Source organism: Odocoileus virginianus, chromosome 11 (genome assembly GCF_023699985.2).
Source record: "Odocoileus virginianus isolate 20LAN1187 ecotype Illinois chromosome 11, Ovbor_1.2, whole genome shotgun sequence".
Lineage (NCBI taxonomy): Eukaryota > Metazoa > Chordata > Mammalia > Artiodactyla > Cervidae > Odocoileus > Odocoileus virginianus.
In genome coordinates this window covers 18,473,815-18,492,817 of record NC_069684.1, presented here as the reverse complement: position 1 = coordinate 18,492,817, position 19,003 = coordinate 18,473,815, and the positions used below count along the sequence as shown (strand labels likewise).

At 40.3% G+C, this 19,003-nt stretch overlaps 1 protein-coding gene across 2 annotated transcripts in view; it reads right to left on the bottom strand.

Moving 5' to 3' along the window:
• Positions 1 to 562: 562 nt before the first annotated feature.
• ACBD6 (acyl-CoA binding domain containing 6) overlaps positions 563 to 19,003 on the bottom strand; it is a 195,000-nt gene continuing 176,559 nt past the window's right edge. For both annotated transcript variants that reach the window (XM_070473981.1, XM_020868795.2), the window contains one exon: positions 563 to 851. In XM_070473981.1, coding sequence (XP_070330082.1) covers positions 697 to 851 — 155 coding nt within the window. In that variant the 3' untranslated portion in view covers positions 563 to 696. The remainder of the gene's footprint in view (positions 852 to 19,003) is intronic.

The following is a 19,003-nucleotide window of genomic DNA, read 5'->3' as shown; positions in this document are numbered from 1 at the left end:
AGGCCTGAGCTAGTTACAGAGATTGCTGCCATATGCAACAGGAACATTACAGCCAACGAAAAGGGCTTGAGGGGTGTTCCTCCCTGTTTAGTGAAGGTGAATTTAAGGAATCCTGACCCAACCTGTGAATTGTTCAGAATCTGTGTTTCCATCCCAAAATGCCCACGATTCTTAGGTTTTCAGTGAATCTGGTTGTTTTAGCTTTCCAATTCTGTCTAACCAAAGAAAAGACACTTTAACTACTTATTCAGACCAGCTGTACCAAATGCCAGGAACTGTCTGAGGCTGCATGCCAATATTGTGATTTCATGGAACTTTCTCTAATTGTCAGTGTAGTACTGCTGGGTCTATTTCCCTTCTGTATGTTTTTTTTTTAAAGAGAAGCCATGTTTAATATTGTGAAATATGACACATCTCCTCCTCTCCCAGCCTCTAGAACAGTGATAAATTTCAGAGCACGCTCAGCGGAATTGGATTGTATTATGCACAGTACACATGTTCATCACCAGAACGGAACTCGCCAGAATGTGTGCAAGTAGAATGAATTGCTGAGACTTCAAAATTTCAGTTCCTCACAACTGATTTTATTAGCCAACATATACCAAAGGTGGACGGCAAAAGACGTGCCACTTTTGCAGTTTTCTTTCCCCACTGGAGCCCTGTGCTGTTGGCGACTGTAGTTTTCCGGTCTTTTGATTAAGCCTTGCCTGTCGTGTGCTGCTGTAACATCAAAGTAACTGCTTTGCACCCTGTCACCTCCTCTGGCAGGCAGCCGTCCTGGTCCCGGAGGGTGGGGTCGGCCCCGGACTGGAGCAGCAGCTCCACAATGTCCAAAAACTCACAGGCAGCAGCTGATGGGGAAATTGACAAATATGGAAACCAGGTTACTGTGAGACAAAGAGAAACCACTAGACTTCAGCAGGAAAGGCAAGTGCTGAGCAATAAGAAATCCTGAAAAATGAGCAATGTGACAGACTGGGGGTGATCAGGCCTTGGAACGAAACAGTGCTGTGACAGTGGATTTGCTAGTGTTAAGAAAACCAAATTTACCTCTGTGTTTTCCCAGAAGCCAATAGACAGACAAAGACATTTTTTAAAATTGTGAGGCTTTTAGACTCTATTCTTCAGGATGGGAATGAAAGGAAGGAACAAAAACTAGTTGAAGTATTTCTTTTACTTTGATCAAAATAATGATATGTTTGTAAGCTAAGTCAAAAGGCTAAAAATACTGTAAATGTAGAAGAAAAAACTTTTGTCTTTGAAGAGGGAGTAAGTGGGTAACTAACTGAACTTTAAAATTAGTTAAACAAAAACAAAAACAGTGGCCTAGTAATCAGACTATCCCTCTAAAGAAAACAAACCAAAAAAAAAGGCACCAATAAAACAAGGTGTGTGAAGAGGAAAAGGACCCACAGACATCAAAGCTTATCATGAAGATGGTACAGTATTGCCCCCCAGACCAAAAGGCTAGAAAAGAGCCATCCTCTTGTGCACATGTAGAGAAACTTGACTTATGACAATGCTGGCATCAAAGATCAGTGAGTAAACGAAGCTCCATTAAATCAGACGGCCCCGAGACAGCGAGGCTAACGGCAGAAACGGCATTTCACAGAGGATCAAATGTAAGTGGCAATAAACATATGAAAAGATGAGCAACCACACTAGTAATCATGGAAATAAAAAATTTCATACCCACTAGACAGCTGAAAATCAAAACCTGAGACAATACAAGCATGGAGGAGGCCTGGAGCAAGGGGAACTCCCCTCTGGACCGTGGGGAGCATACACTGTGCCTCACTTTGGACATCCAGTTGGCATTACACATTGAACCTAAACATGTGCCCACCACTGGACCCAGCAATTCTACTCCTAGTTATATACTCTTCAGAAACCTTTGTGTGTGTTCTCCAGGACATACCTATAAGAAAGGACATACAGTAGCCCTATCTGTAAAAGACCCCAAATGTAAACAACTCAAATACACATTGAGAATAACATATAAAAATAAAATACTGTTTACATATACAGTGAAATCCCCATACAACAAGAAAAACTAATGAACTACAGTTTCACATGACATGAGTTCATCTCCAGATCTTAATGTTGAAGGAAAAAAAGCAAGTCAGAAGAACATACACAGTATGCTTCCACTTAAAATTTTAAAAGCAGACAAAGCTAAACACCATTGTTCAGAGACACAAATAGGTAGTGAAACTATAAGGGAACACAGTCACATAAAATTTGAGTGTTAATCTGGGGACCCTGTAGGGAAGTCCATGTAATTGGATAGGCATACACGGGGTTTCAAAGATATTGGCAGTGTTCACTTTTTTTTCCACTTTCTTAAACTATGTGGTAGGTACAATTTTTCAAAGCTCTACTTTAAAATTTTCCTATCTATTTTATATAAAATTCTGTAGTGTGACATATTACACAATGGCAACAACAAAAGGTTTTAAAACAAGGGGAGAGCAAGAAGGGTAAGGGGTTTGATTCAATGAGTATTTTATTGAATACATACTATACCAGTTCTATAAAAGATACAGGTAAGACTCCAGCTCTGAGGAACTTAGAAGGATGAATATAATAAACACTGTGGCAGGCAGAGGTGACAGGTGAGGTGGGTGGAGGAGAGGAGAAGGAAGTTGAAGGATCAGGAAAAACACACAAGTAGGTGGTATGTAAGCTGAGCTTTGAGGACGGAGTAAAATTCCAGGTAAACTGAGAAGGAAAGGCATTGCAGAGTGAGAAAACAACATTAACGGAAGGAGCAGAGGATGGGGAATGCTGAGGAAACTGTCTGCTGGCCCAGAGAGCAATACAGAGAGTTAAAAGCAAAGAGTCTGGATTAAGTCAACCTATACAAAGCTTTGAAGGAGGAGAGGAGTAGCATTATCTCAGCTCTGAGTTAGGATGATAATTCTGGAGTGACCTGGGGGACCTAAATATCTGTGGCAGGCAGAACAGTTAAGGAGACTGTGGTAGTGCTTTAGGGTGCTTGAAGTTAGCTAGTGTTGGCAGGAGTATAAATAAAGTACTGAATATGAGAGCCACTGAAATTCAGGTAGGACACAGCAAAATACAAATGTATTTAAAAAAAAAGTTTGTGAACGATAAATTTAATAATTAATGAGGTTGATATAATATATGTAGATACCTAGTTAAACATTTAACTATATTTTGCATTTTTTTTTCTGGAGCGAAAATATTTTGTTTCAGATTTCAAGTATTTTTATAGACTTTGAAAAGTTCTTAGGCCCAAGACCTGTCAATAATAATGTTTACTGAATGAAACAGTCTGATAGATAAAGAAAAATTACTGATAAATTTGATTATATAGAAACCAAAAACTGATAAATTTGAACACATAAAAATTTAAAACAGCTATACCACACACACATGAAAATTTGATATACAAAAATAAACCATAAACTGGGAAACATTCACCTATACAACACAGACAAGAGCTAATGTCCTTAATATTTAAAAAAAAAACAACTTTAAAAAAATCAATCCAAAAGAACAATGGGCAGAAGAATTAGAAGAATCAAGAAGACACCTATGTTTCTAGTCTGGGAGAACACATAGATGTAGCTGACATCTCTAAAACAAGGCATCAAAAGAAGGAAGAGGAGCCGTTTTTCGAGAGAAACAGAAGCAGAAAATTATTGAGGGGGAGAAATAATATTGGTTTGGGACATGATAAATATGTGGTGTTGGGGGATGTCTATATTGATAAAGTCAGACAAGAAGGTAAAATTTGAATATGAAAAAAGAAATCAATAGCCCACCCACCCCATACACACTGCTACCTCCATTTTTTGGAATTTGGAAAAGACCCTGGTGCTGGAAAAGACTGAGGGCGGGAGGAGAAGGGGGCGACAGAGGATGACAAGGTTGGATGGCATCACTGATTCAATGGACATGAGTTTGCACAAACTGGGAGAGAGTGAAGGACAGGGAAACCTGGCATACTGCAGTCCATGGAGTTGCAAAGAGTCGGACACGACTTACTGACTGAACAACAACCTCCACTTTCATCGTACTGTGTGACTTTCTGAAGATGCATGTTTTTGGATCAGGATTTTTAGCAATTTTTCTGAATACCCTGTTACATGTTTATATTACATGACTTGACTGGCCAAAGAGTTACCTACCTAAGGTGGCTTCCGTTACCATGCTAGAGAAATACTTTTGAAAGAGACAGTGTTCTTACCAATAGACACATTTATGTGTCTGGGAAATAAAAAGCTTTAAAGGCAAAGATTGTTAATGCCAGTTATTACATTTTCACCTGTATTTTTTTTTTTTTACTACAATTTACATTCATCCACTTTGGTTTTTGTTGTTGTGAATCACTGAACATATTTTATTATTATTCTACATTATCTTTACTGGGTTTTCTTCTTCCTGTAAACAGACTTTACTCTTCACTAGCTCTTTAAAAGCACCATTAGCAAACCTACTTACAATGATTGTCCTTTACCACACCTGGCCTTATCTCTCCACCATGCTTTCTACAGACTACTGCAGTGAGCTTGTATCAGAATTACCTGGAGACACTACCCTAAAGTTTCTGACTGGTAGGTTTGGAGCAGGACCGAGAATTTACATTTCCTAACAGGTTCCCAGGTAATGCTGATACTGCAGATCTGGGACCTCACTTTCAGACTCAGGGCTCTACCAGCGTGCCTCCTCCCTCATGCTATTTGCCAATTTTCACAGCTACAGCCACTTAACTCACACATGTAGGAAGGAATATAGGCCTCTCATTGGTTCCATATGACATAACTTTACGTCGGATTTGATGCGGGTAGCAGACATAACTCTGTCTGCCTTTACTGAGTTTTCCGGCTCCCACACCTCATTTCTTTTTGGATTCCTTGCTGGACATGCTATTTCCTCTGGGACTAGGACACTGATTTTGCTTGCTCAGTTCCTTCTGGAAGATGAAGATGAGCAGGTAAGTTCACTTCCTACTTCTGGGAATCTACCTGGTTGCCTTCTGGACATTTGCTTTACAGTGTTGGTTTGCCTGCGCTGGTTTCTTTCTGTTGCTTATTGTTAAGACTTTGAAGTTTGCCTTTTTCTGTGCCTGAGTCTAGTGTCTTGAGTCTGGCGTTCCTGGGACTGACTTCAAATATCCAGGCTACTACCCTCTCTGCTTTTCAAACAAGGGTTATTTATTCGGTTGAACAATGTTGTTGCTCTTTCTATGACTGCTGCCCATTCTTTCTCTATTTTCATTTCTATAGAGGAGCCTGGAGGGCTACAGTCTGGAGTTGCAAAGAGCCAGACACGACTGAGCAACTAACACAACACACGTGTTTCCCGACCCCTCAACTCCAGGCTCCATCTTCCTCATGTTCTGAGCCTCAGGACTGGCTTGGTCTTTTCCCTCTGTAAATGATTACTTCTCTGGTAAGATCATGCACCTTGGCTGGCAGGTTTTAATGCCAACTACATGTATGGCTTAGATCCAAGTTAGCCAACTCTATTTTTTCCTTTTTAAACTGGTGTCAAGGAGGTCTATGAGTTTGCCATGCAAAGTGTAGTCTGAGGATCAGTGGGCTTTTAGCATACTAGGGGAGCTTGTTAGAATCAGATGAATTGCTCCCACCTGAGACTAATTGTGACTCAACCTTACCAATCACTACTTTTTCCAACTTCCTTATCTCACCACTGATGTAATTTTACAAACCTATGTTGGGTGAGTTTCCTGATGACAGTATGAACTATAACCTATAATCTATGATTCTCTAGGAACCCAGAATCTGTATACATCTCACATTTGTTGTTTCTTAGTGTATCTTTTGACCAAGCCCTTTTCAACTATGTCAAGATATCAAAGGAATGTTTGTTCATGTTATTGGCCATGATCTGATGAGGGTCCAGGCTGGATGAGTACCACTCAAATTCAACAATAAAGTTTAAGTGCTTAATGTAATTCTGGCCCACAGTAGATGACCATCCAAATATCTCTCATTGAAACAGAGCAGGACCCTGTGACATGTGCAGCCCCTCCCCGCCTTGTCCTCTGCTTGCCTTTTACCTGTGGAAAATTTTAGTCAAAGAATACGTTTAATCAGAGAAATGTGAACATGTGAAAACAAAAGGAAACAATCAAAGGAGACCAAATAATAATAATGTACTCATGAAACACAATCAGGGACCTTCGGTTCCTTTTCAAGAGCTATAGATAATATTCTGAGCCACATCCTGTGAGTTATGTTATAGATACTGAACCCCCCCCCCAAGGTGGAAGAAGTTAATTACATGATGATCAGATTGTAGCCATGACAGGTGTGCCTGTATGCGTGCTCAGACCCTTCAGTTCTGGCCAACTCGTTGTGACCCTGTGGGCTGTAGCCTGCCAGGTTCCTCTGTCCAAGGGATTCTCCAGGCAAGAGTACTGGCCCTCCCTCTCTCTATAAAAGCTCTTGCCCCCTAATTGCACTGTGGCGAGGGGTGGAGGGGAGCCGGCCTTTGGACAGATGTCTGCTCTCCACCCTCTCCAGGTTGCTGGCATCCAAACTCAAGCAAACTTTCCTTTCTACCAATCTGGTCGCTTTATAGGCTTTTGAGAGTGAGCAGCGGGACCCCTACTTCCAGTAACAGTTTTCTGTCACCCATCGTGGGGCTGACTGTTGCAGCTCTTGTGCTTTGATGACACCTGGCTCTCCTGGGTTTCCCATGGCCATGACAACAACGTATGAGCCTGTTGCTCGTGACTAGCTGGCTTCGAGAAGGGGGTTTCGGGGATGTGCCTAGCAGCTGTCAAAACCATTTGTTTTGAGGATCCTCCCTGTTTCTCCCCTGTTGGCACTAGCTGCCAGCCTACACTTCTCCTTAGTGGAATGGAAACATGCATTGAGGATGAGGTGACGAGCTCCAAGATGGGATAAGCCCATTGCTGTGCACCGCGCAACCTTCCCACTTGTGAGTATGAAGTGCTATTTGGGCATTCTTGCCATTTGGATCTGACATGTGCGTGACATTGAGAACTGTGTGTGGGCACCAAGAGCTATTTGGGCATTTTGCCAACTAGTTCTGACATCTGTCTACTGTTGAGGACTGCTTGTGGGCACTGAGCGTCATTTGGGCATTTTGCCAATTGGTTCTGATGTCCAACTACCATTGAGGACCATTTGTATCGGGGAAGTGTTTTTTTGGGATTCTGTACTGGTCACTCTCAGAGATGGTTTGTGACACATCTGTTTTTTTGCTGTGTGAATATGTATTCCATCTGTGTGACTGGTATCTTTGTCTTTTGTAAAATGAGAAATTCAGGTTCAATTCATTAAGAAAAATTCAAGCTATGAAACTATGACTAAAGGTTTTTTTTTTTAAACTAATGTATGGCAATTGTGTTCTTTAGATTCTGGAAAAAACTGGTTAAGATGAAACTCTTTTCAAATTCTAAAACCTGGTTCTTTTTGTATATGCAGTTAGAGAAAGTTAGATTTTTTTTTTCCCCTCCAGAACTCTGATCCTGAGAAAACAAAAATATGCCTAGGAGAAAACTTGAAGTTTTCATCATGCCCTTGAAATACAAACACAACCCACTTTGCCTGGGACTTCAGCCCAGGGTTAATCCGAAAACTTCAAGCCAAAGTGGGGAGGGGGAGAAGGAGGAAAAAGAAAAAGCAGGTTTTTTAAATTGGCTGTATAAATTTGACTGTTCTGTTATTCATAAACTGATAAGTTTAATTGCAAAGGCTAATTCGTGAAATATAAAAAGATGAAACAATGAGATCTCTGGATGTTTGTCTCAAGATGTGTTTTTGGATAATATTGCTGAGATTAACTTGTAAAGGAGCTCTATTTAATTGGTTTAAAAAAGGTAAGTGTTTACAAATCAACAAACCTAAATTTATCTACTTTTGCCTTCTTGCAAGACCAAGAGGGAAACTAAAAGTGCTTGGAAATTGTGCTATGAAAAATCTATGTCTTTACAGGTTATGGAATATGTTCTCAAGTTTGCCAATCAGAAAATGCTGGTATAATATTTCAATCACTTGTTTCTTGGTTTTGTCAAGGTTTTCAAGGGTTAAAAATTGCGATACATAAAAATGATTAGGGAAGCATTTCAATGTGTAAAGCAAGTAGGATATATGTTGTTGGTGAAGAGAAGGAATAAAGACTGGATATATTGTTGTTAAGGAAAAATGATGATTTTGTCCTATAGTTGGTTGTTGGGGAAAAAGGGAAAAATCTGTTTGGACCCAGAAAATAATAAAAGGTTTGTGAAAAAGGAACTTTGAGAAATGACTTTTGTATGCTATCAGGATTAAGATTAGACTGAATTTAATTGGGTAAATGAATTTTGTTACTCTTAACAGTAAACTGATGCAAGACTAAATTTGTTTTTTTTTGTTAAGAAAACAAAGTTCTCCTGGAATATTGAACTGATTTTGGTAACAGTGACTTCTAGTGGAAAGTTATTGTTTTGCTTCTAACCATACTTTTTTTTTTTTAATTTATTTTTATTAGTTGGAGGCTAATTACTTTACAATATTGTAGTGGTTTTTGCCATACATTGATTGACATGAATCAGCTATGGATTTACATGTGTTCCCCATCCCGATCTGCCCTCCTGCCTCCCTCTCCATCCCATCCCTCTGAATCTTCCCAGTGTTAACCATACTTTTGACCCCAATGTTCAGGATGGAAAAAAATTGTGCAGTGAAGTTGTCACAGAGTTAAACTACTCATGATGTGTAGCACTGCTGCCTTTAAGTTGACTGCTTAAAGCATATGTACAATGTTTGTGTGACAGTGGGGTATAAAGGATAAAACATAGGCCGATAAAGCGTTTCCTCATTAACATACCTCTGAGCCTCTTCATGATTAGTGTTCCCCCAATGTGGACAATTAGGCAAATACATAAACAAGAAGGAGGCCTATCACTGAGGGACATGGATGGACCAAGAGCAGGTAAGTGAGCCATTCTGGGAATGTTGGAAAAATATACAGCTTATCAATGCCTAATATGGAAAGATTTACAGCTAAAAGGGGAAAATGATCTAAGAAGTTTCTACATATTGAGGTATGGGGATATTCTGGTTTATACATGATTTAATTTGAACTTTAAGTTAACCAAAACAGCCTATTTGTGGCCTATTAAATATACATAGTACATCTGCTTTAACCATTGGGAAAAAAAATACATCCAGAGAATAATAAAAAGATGCATTTTGATTACTATCCTCATTGTAATATGTCTAGTAATTTTCAAATGTTTGTCCAGGCACTGTGAAAAAGTAATCAAACACAGAAATAATGTGTTCATAGTACAAAATACTGATATGAAGCACAGTATCTGATTATTTCCAGTCTGTGTCCATTCCCCAAATTAGGCGGGACTGTGTCCCACATGTGAGCTTATGGACCTCAGGGCTGCTCCAGGTTCTTTGGATTCTGCTCCGATTGGTTGGAGGGTTGGGTAGCTAGTGGAGTACCTTGTTCAGGATCTGAGCAGAAGGAAGCATGAGTGCTCAAAAGCAGAAGTGCTTAGCTAGGTGTACTGAAGGACTGTTTTCCTTCCTTTCCTCTTTTCTCTTGTGATTTGATAACCAACTTCAGAGTTGTTTGGATTCCTTTTTGTGTATGTATCTGGTGGACTTATGGTTTGCAGTTACCATGAGGTTCAATATAGCAGTCTATGCATAAAAAGATTGTTTTAAGTTGCTGGTCTCCCATTTCAAATGCACTTCCAACATCCCGCATTTGTGCTCTCCTCAAGATTGCTGGTTTTGATACCATGTTTATGTGTAGATGATTTCCTACCTTTACTAAGTTTGCCTTTACTAGTGAGCTTTCCCCCTCATAATTTTGTTTCTAGTTGTGATCTTTTTCTCCTAGAGAAGTTTCTTAAGCATTTGTTGCAAAGCTAGACTGGTGGTGCTGAATTCTCTTAGCTTTTGCTTGTCTGTAAAGCCTTTGATTTCTCCATCAAATCTAGATGCGAGCCTTGCTGGGAAGAATATTCCTGATTGTAGGTTTGCCCCTTTCATCACTGTGTTACCCCACTCCCTTCTGGACTGCAAAGTTCTGCTTAAAAATCTGCTGCTAGCCTTATGGGAGTTCCCTTGTGTTATTTGCTGCTTTTCCCTGGTTGATTTTAATATTTTCTCTTTAATTTTTGTCAGCTTGATTACTGTGTCCCTTTATGTCTTGTTTCTTCTTGAGTTAATCCTGTATGGGACCCTCTGTGCTTCCTGGACTTGGGTGAGTTTCCCTTCCCACGACAGGGAAGTTTTCAGTGATTACCTCTTGAAATATTCTGTCAGGCTCCTTCTCGGGCCCCTGTAGTTGACCGTTATTATGTGTGATGTTCCAGAGGTCTCTTAAACTGTCTTCATTTCTTTTTTCTTCACTCTGGTCTATGGCAATGGTTTCCACCACTGGCTTCAGCTCACGAGGGCTTCCCTGGTGGCTCAGATGGTAAAGTGTCTGCCTGCAATGCAGGAGACCTGGGTTCGATCCCTAGGTTGGGAAGATTCCCCTGGAGAAGGAAATGGCAACCCATTCCAGTACTTGCCTGGAAAATTCCATGGACTGAGCAGCCTGGTAGGCTACAGTTCATGGGATCGCAAAGAGTCGTACACGATTTGTTCTTCTGCCTCATTTATTCTGCTACTGATTGCCTCTAATGTATTTTTCATTTCAGTTATTGTATTCATCAACTCTTCAGTTGTTCTTTATATTTTCTCTTTGCTGAAAACTTCTTGTAACTTCTCAATCTGTGCATCCATTCTTTTCCTGAGTTCTTGGATCATCTTTATGATTATCACTTGGAACTGTTTCTTGGGTAGATTTTTCTATTTCCACTCCAATTCTTAGTTGTTTTCTTCTTCTTTTTTTGAGAGATTTTATCTTATTACTTCGTCTGGAACATATTCCTTTTCTATCTGTGGTAGGTTACATTTCTTGACCTTGGAGAAGTGTCCCAGCAGTGCATTCCCCTCTCATCACGCAAGGGCAGGGACCAGCTGTTCCCAGGGTCAGTTCTGACCTGAGTTTACAGACTCAGTTCTGCAGACTGCAGAATCATAGTTTTGTTTCTGGTGCCTGCCCACTGGTGGGTGGAGCTGGGTCTGGTGGGTGGGGCTGTGCCAAGGTGGCTGTGAGCTCAGGAAGCCTTGAGGCAGCCTGTCTGCTTGGCTTGAGACATCCCAGCACTGGTGCCTACGGGCTGCTGGGTGGGGCCAGGCCTTGGTGCTTATGACCCAGGCAAGATGTCTGCCTTTCATGAGCATTCATGTAGATGACATTCTCCAATATCTCTGCCACCACCACCAGTGGCCACATCCCCAGGGTGAGCTACAGCTGCCCTTCCCTCCCCCTACCTCCTCAGGAGACCCATCAAGATAGGTCTGGCCTAGGCTCCTACAATGTCACTGTTTTGGCCCTGGGTCCTGGTGTGTGAGACCTTGTGTTGTGCCCTACAGAAGTGGAGTCTGTTTCCCCAGTCCTGTGGAGCTCCTGCAGTCAAACCCTGCTGGCCTTCAAAGCCAAAGTATTCTGGGGGCTCCTCCTCCTTATGCTGGACCTCTAGGCTGGGGAGTCTGACATGAGGCTTAGAACTCTCCTGTGGGAGAATTTCTGTGATATAATTGTTCTCCAGCTTGTGGGTCACCCACCTGGGTGGTATTGGAATTGATTGTATTTCAAGTATGCCCCTCCTACAGTTTTGTTGGGGTTTCTTATTTGTCTTTGGATGTAGAATATCTTTTTTGGTAGGTTCTAATCTCTTTTACCAATAGCTCTTCCACAGTTGTGATTTTTGTGTGCTCATGAGAAGAGGTGAACTCAAGGTCCTTCTACTCTGCCATCTTGTCCCTCCCAGATTCTTCATCTGTTTTGGATTGTGCCAGTTAACATATAGAGCAAGATTCCCTGCCCCACCCCCCATCTTTTTGTTTTATTGAAGTTAATATTCTTCATAAGAATTGGGTAAATTCTGGCAAATGTGTCTACTTGTGTAGCTACTGATCAAGAGAGACAGAAGACCTGTTCATAACCCGTGAAAGTTCCCTCCTGCCTCTCTGAAGTCAGTCCTCTTATCCCACCCATAGCCCCTGGCAACCACTGACCTGATTCCTGTCTTTAGGTTTTGCCTTCTCGAGAAATTCAGAAATCATAGAGCATATCGTCTTTTGTGTCTGGCTGCTTCCACTGAATGTGATGCTCTGGAGATTCATGTATGTTGCTGCATGTGTAAGTAGTACTCTCCTTTTTACTGCTGCATTCCATTGTATAAATATATGTAGGCATGTGGGTTGTGTCCAGTTTTTGGCCATTGCAAATAAAGATCCTGTGAACACTTGGATACATGTCTTTGTGTGGATCTTTGTTTTCACATCTTTTGGGTAAATATCAGGAGTGGGATTGCTGAGTCACGTGGCAAATGACTATCTAACTTGAATAAGAAACTACTAAACTTCCAAAGTTTGTATTTCCACCAATTGCTCTGTATCCTTGTCAGCATTTGTTACTATTACTGAAATTCTTTTTAGCCATTCTAGTCAGGTTTATAGTACCTATAGTATAGATACTATGTAGTATAGTCAGGGCTTCTTGTGGTTTTTAATTTCTGTTTCCCTAAAACCTAATGATGAACATCTTTTTATATGCTTATTTGCCAATCACCTACCTTTGGTGATTTATCTCTTCAAATCTTTCATTCATTTATTAATTGGAGTTTCTTTTTATAAATTTAGAATTATTCTTTTTAAATTCTTGGATATAAAGTTTTCCCCCAAATGTTTCATAAATAGATTTCCCACTCCGTGACTTGTCTTCTATTAAGAGTATCTTTTGAAGAGTAAGAATTTTTTATTTTGAATGAAGTCCGATTAAGTTTTTTCTTTTATGTTTTATGCTTTTTGTGTCCTATATAAGAAGTCTTTCTCTATCTCAAGATCACAAAGATGTCCTTCCACATTTTCTTCTAGTCCTTCATATTTTGGCTCTTATATATTGGTCTCCGATCCATTTCAAGGTAATTTTTGTGAAGGGTATGAAGAACAGTTGAGGCTTGTTTTCACCCCAGCATGTATGTGTATGTCCAACTGTTACAGCACCATTTGTTATACAGCCAATCCTTCCCTCCACTGACTTACCCTGACACTTCTGTCACAAATCAATTTACCCATGTATAGGCTGGTCTATTGGAGAAGGAAATGGCAACCCACTCCAGTATTCTTGCCTAGAGAATCCTCTCGACAGAGGAGCCTGGTGGGCTGCTGTTCATAGGGTCGCACAGAGTTGGACACAACTGAAGCAACTTAGCATGCATGCGTGCATGCATTGGAGAAGGAAATGGCAACCCATTCCAGTATTCTTGCCTGGAGAATCCCAGGGATAGAGGAGCCTAGTGGGCTGCCTCTATGGGGTCACACAGAGTCGGACACGATTGAAGCGACTTAGCAGTAGCAGCAGCAGGCTGGTCTATTCCTAGGTTATTTATCATGTTTCATTGACCTATATACCTTGTTTACACCAATATTATACTGCTTCAATTTCTATATCTTTAAAGTGAAACTTGTAGTAAATAATAATACATTTTTCAAACAAAAAAATCAAAGAAATTAAAAATATTTTGAACTAATGAAAATGAAAACACAACTTATTAAAGTATGAGGGATACATCAAAAGCAGTGCTTAGTGCTTAGAGGGAAATTTACAGCACTGAATGCAGGTATTAGATAAAAAGAAAGATATAAAATCAGTAATCTAAATTCCCACCTTAGCAAACTGGAAAAAATCAACAGCAAATTAAATCCAAAGTAAGCATAAGAAAGAAAAGAATTATACCAGAAGTCAGTGAAATTGAAAACAAATCAATAGAGAAAATTAATACAATCAAATAATAGTTCTTTGAAAAAGACCAATAAAAGCAATATGACTCTTGTTATTGTTCAGTCACTAAGTTGTGTCTGACTTTTTGCAGCCCCATGGTCTGCAGCATGCCAGGCTTCCCTGTCCTTCATTATCTCCCAGAGTTTGCTTAAACTTTATTGACTCAGTGATGCTATCTAACCATCTCATCCTCTGCTGCTTTCTTCTCCTCTTGCCCTTAATCTTTCCCAGCGTCAGGGTCTTTTCCAGTGAGTTGGCTCTTTGCATCAGGTAGCTCAAGTATTGGAGCTTCAGCATCAGTCCTTCCAGTGAATATTCAGGGTTGATTTCCTTTAGGATTGACTGGTTTGATCTTCTGGCTGTTCAAGGGACTCTCGAGTCTTCTCCAGCACCACAATTGGAAAGCATCGATTCTTCGGCACTCAGCCTTTTTTATGGTCGAACTTTCACATCTGTACATGACTACTGGAAAAACCAGAGCTTTGACTATACGGACCTTTGTTGGCAAAATGATGTCTCTGCTTTTTAATATGCCAATTAGGCTTGTCATAGCTTTCTTCCAAGGAGCAAGTGTCTTTTAATTTCATGGCTGCAGTCACTATCCACAGTGATTTTGGAGCCTGAGAAAATAAAATCTGTCACTGTTTCCACTTTTTCCCCATCTATTTGCCATGAGGTGATGGAACCAGATGCCATGATCTTAGTTTTTTGAATGCTGAGTTTTATTTTTTTTGAATGTTGAGTTTCAAGCCAACTTTTTCACTCTCCTCTTTCACCTTCATTGAGAGGCTCTTTTGTTCCTCTTTGCTTTCTGCCTTTGGGGTGGTGTCATCTGCATACCTGAGATTGTTGATATTTCTCCCGGCAATCTTGATTCCAGTTTGTGATTCATCCAGCCCAGAATTTGCATGATGTACTCCGCATATAAGTTAAATAAGCAGGATGACAATATACGGCCTTGAGATACTCCTTTCTCAATTTGAACCAGTCTATTATTCCACATAAGGTTCTAACTGGTGCTTCTTGTCCTACATTCAGGTTTCTCAGGAGGCAGGTCAGGTGGTCTGGTATTCCCATCTCTTTAAGAATTTTCCATAGTTTGTTGTGATCTACACAGTCAAAGGCTTTAGTGTAGTCAATGAAGCAGAAGTAGATTTTTTTTAAAAAATTTCCTTGCTTTTTCTATGATCCAGTGGATGTTGGCTATTTGATCTCTGGTTCCTCTACCTTTTCTAAATATAGCTTGTATATCTCAAAGTTCTTCATTCATATACTGTTGAAGCCTAGCTTGAAGGATTGAGCATTACCTTGCTAGCATGTGAAATGAGTGCAACTGTACGGCAGTTTGAACATTCTCTGGCACTGTGCCTCTAGTCAAGTTAAATAAGAAAAAAGACAGGACACAAATTACCAATATCAGAAATCAAAGAGGCGGCATTACTACAGGTCCAATAGATATCAGTTCAGCCGCTCAGTCGTGTCCAACTCTTTGTGATCCCATGAACTGCAGCATGCCAGGCCTCCCTGTACATCACCAACTCCTAGAGTCCACCCAAACCCATGTCCATTGAGTCAGTGATACCATCTAATCATCTCATCCTCTGTCGTTCCCTTCTTCTCCTGCCCTCAATCTTTCCCAGCTTCAGGGTCTTTTCCAATGAGTCAGCTCTTCACATCAGGTGGCCAAAGTATTGGAGTTTCAGCTTCAACATCAGTCCTTCCAATGAACACCCAGGACTGATCTCCTTTAGGATGGACTGGTTGGATCTTCTTGCAGTCCAGGGGACTCTCAAGAGTCTTCTCCAACACCACAGTTCAAAAGCATCAATTCTTCGGTGCTCAGCTTTCTTTATAGTCCAACTCTCACATCCATACATGACCGCTGGAAAAACCATAGCCTTGACTAGATGGACCTTTGTTGGCAAAGTAATGTTTCTGCTTTTTAATATGCTGTCTAGGTTGGTCATAGCTTTTCTTCCAAGGAGCAAGCATCTTTTAATTTCATAGCTGCAGTCACCATCTGCAGTGATTTTGGAGCCCCACCCCTCCCAAAAACGTCTGTCACTGTTTCCACTGTTTCCCCACCTATTTGCCATGAAGTGATGGGACCGGATGCCATGATCTTAGTTTTCTGAATGTTGAGCTTTAAGCCAACCTTTTCACTCTCCTCTTTTACTTTCATCAAGAGGCTCTTCAGTTCTTCTTCACTTTCTGCCATAAGGGTGGTGTCATCTGCACATCTGAGGTTATCGATATTTCTCCTGGCAATCTTGATTTCAGCTTGTGCTTCCTCCAGCCCAGCATTTCTCATGATGTACTCTGCATATAAGTTAAATAAGTAGGGTGACAATATACAGCCTTGATGTACTCCTTTTCCTATTTGGAACCAGTCTGTTGTTCCATAGACATAAAAAGGATAATAAAGGAATACTACAAACAATTCACTGCCTACAAATATGATCATCTTAGACGAATTCCTTGAAAGAGACAATTTGCCAAAATCTACTAAAGAAAAAGCATACAATCTGAATAGGCCTGTTACCTATTAAAGAAATTTAATAAATGATTAATAACCTTTTATACTAGAAAGTACAAGGCTCATATGGGTTCACTGGTGAATTCTACCAAACATTTAAGGAAAAAATTATACCAGTTCTCTACAATCTGTTTCAGAAGATAGAAGCAGAGAGAATACTTCCTAAACCATTCTATGAGGCCACTATTACTCTAATAACAAAACCTAGACAATGACATCATAAGAAAGGGGAAGGGGAAACTACAGACTGCTATCTCTCATGAACATAAATGCAAAATCCTCAACAATATATTAAGAGATTGAACTGAACAGTGTATGAAAAGAATTATACACCATAACCAAATGGGATTAATCGCAGGTGGGCAAGGCTAGTTCAACACTTGAAAATCAATTAATGTAATCTATCATATCAATAGGCAAAAAATAAAAATCACATGATCATATCAATAGACGCAGAAAAATAACTTGTGATCTAAAAAACCCCCCAAAAACTCAGGTAACTGGAAATAGAGGGGAACTTCTTCAACTTGAGAAGTTCCTGATTTCTTTAAACGTTTTTCTCCCTTTTTCCTCTATTTACTTCTGGGATACCTATTATCCTAATGGTGCTCCTCCTAAAAGAGTGAGACAGAATTTCCTCATTTTTTAATGCTGTTTCTCTTTTCTACTTATAACATTTTTAGATTTCTATTTTTGAGCACTCTAATTCTCTATTCTATGTGATATGCTCTGTTTCCAATGCTTTCTAATACATTCTTTATTTCATTATTGAATTCTTCAGCTCCAAAACTTGTTTGGTTTTTTTTAGAGTTTAAATCTCTTTGACAAAGTATTCCTTCTGTTCATTCATTTTATTTCTGAGCTTACTGAACCGACTTTTCTGAATTTTTTTGTTGTTTGCTGAGTTTCTTCATGACCACTATTTTGAATTCTCTACCAGTTAGATTGCAGTATTCCATGACTTTAATCTTGATTTCTGGAGAATTGCCACTTTCTTTCTGTGATACAGTGTTACTCCAGTTCTTCATGGTGCTGGATGAGATGGTTCTCTGCCAGCAAATCTGAAGTATTTGTAGCAACAGGTTAGAAGTTAGAGGCTCTCTGTTTCCCAACAGGTGGCACTATAGCGTAAGTTTTTGGTTTCTTTCACCTGAGCTGCCTCTTGTTAAATTTGAGTTAGCACTTTCTACCTTCTACTGCCTCTGAGCCGTGGACCCCTGCCCATATTATAAGTCCTTGTGTCTCTGGGGTCGCTGGTGCCTTGCTTCTACCACTGCTCCTGGGATCACCGCCTGGTGCACCAGGATGGTAGGCTCTTCCCTTGTGTCTGGGATTCCCTGAGCCACAGACTTAGCCACTGGAGGGGGAGTTAGGGAAGCTGGAATGCAGCGGTTGTGAGGGCACTTCTCTGTGTCCAATATCATAAGGTTAGTGGGCTCTGCCACTGCAGTCTGGGGGGCAGGTGGCCAGAGTTGTGGGCGCATCAGCAGCTGGAGGGGTGGGGCCCTAGGCCCGACTCCTGCTGTTGCCCAGGTACCTGTGGCCACATGTGCACTGCAGTTATGTGCACGGCTTCCCCTGCTGCTGTGGCTTCTCTGAGGCTGTGAGCTCAGCTGCTGTGGTGGGAAGGCCAGGACTGGAGGTACCACCTCTGCTATTTGCTCGACTCTGCCTCCTATATTCCATTCCACTGACCTTTAGATGGACAGATAATAGGAATCCTCTGGCATCCTGGTGTATTGAGCAGGGGGACCTTTGCTGAATTATGAATATTTTACTGGTTATAGATTGAAAGGGAGAGAGAAAGGTAGCTTTTCACTCCACCATGTTGCTGACATCACTCCTCAGGAACTTCCTCAACTAGATAAAGAACTTCTACAAAAAACCTATAGCTAAAATCATACTTAATGTTGAGAAACTAAAAGCATTCACACTAAGATTGGGTATAAGGCAAGGATATTCCTTCCCACCACTCCTTTTGAACACTGCACTGGAAAGTTCTAGGTAATGCAATAAGACATGAAAAGGAAATAAAAGATATACAGATTAGGAAGAAAGAAAGAAAAATGTCTTTGCAGATGACATGATCATAGAAAATCCAAAAGAACTGACAAAAAAACCTCCTGGGACAAATAAGCAATTATAACAAGGTTGCAGGATATAACACTAATGTACAAAAGTCAATTGTTTTCCTATACACCAGCAATGGACAAGTGGAATTTGAAATTAAAAACATAATACCATTTACATTAGTATCCCCCAAATGCAATACTTGAGTATAATTCTAACATGATATGTACAAGATTTATATGAGGAAAACTATAAATCTCTAAACAAAATCAACAAAATAAATAATTGGAGAGATAGTCTATGTTTATGGATAGGAAGATTCAATATTGTCAAGACGTCAGTTCTTCCCAACCAAAATCCCAGCAAGTCAGGCTGTGGATATGAACAAACTGTACAGTGTATATGGAGAGGCAAGAGACCCAGAGAAGCCAACACAGTATTGAAGTAGAAGAAGAAAGCTGGAGGACAGACACTATCTCACTTTAAGACTTATGATAAAGCAAATAAATATAAAGATAATAATTAAGACAG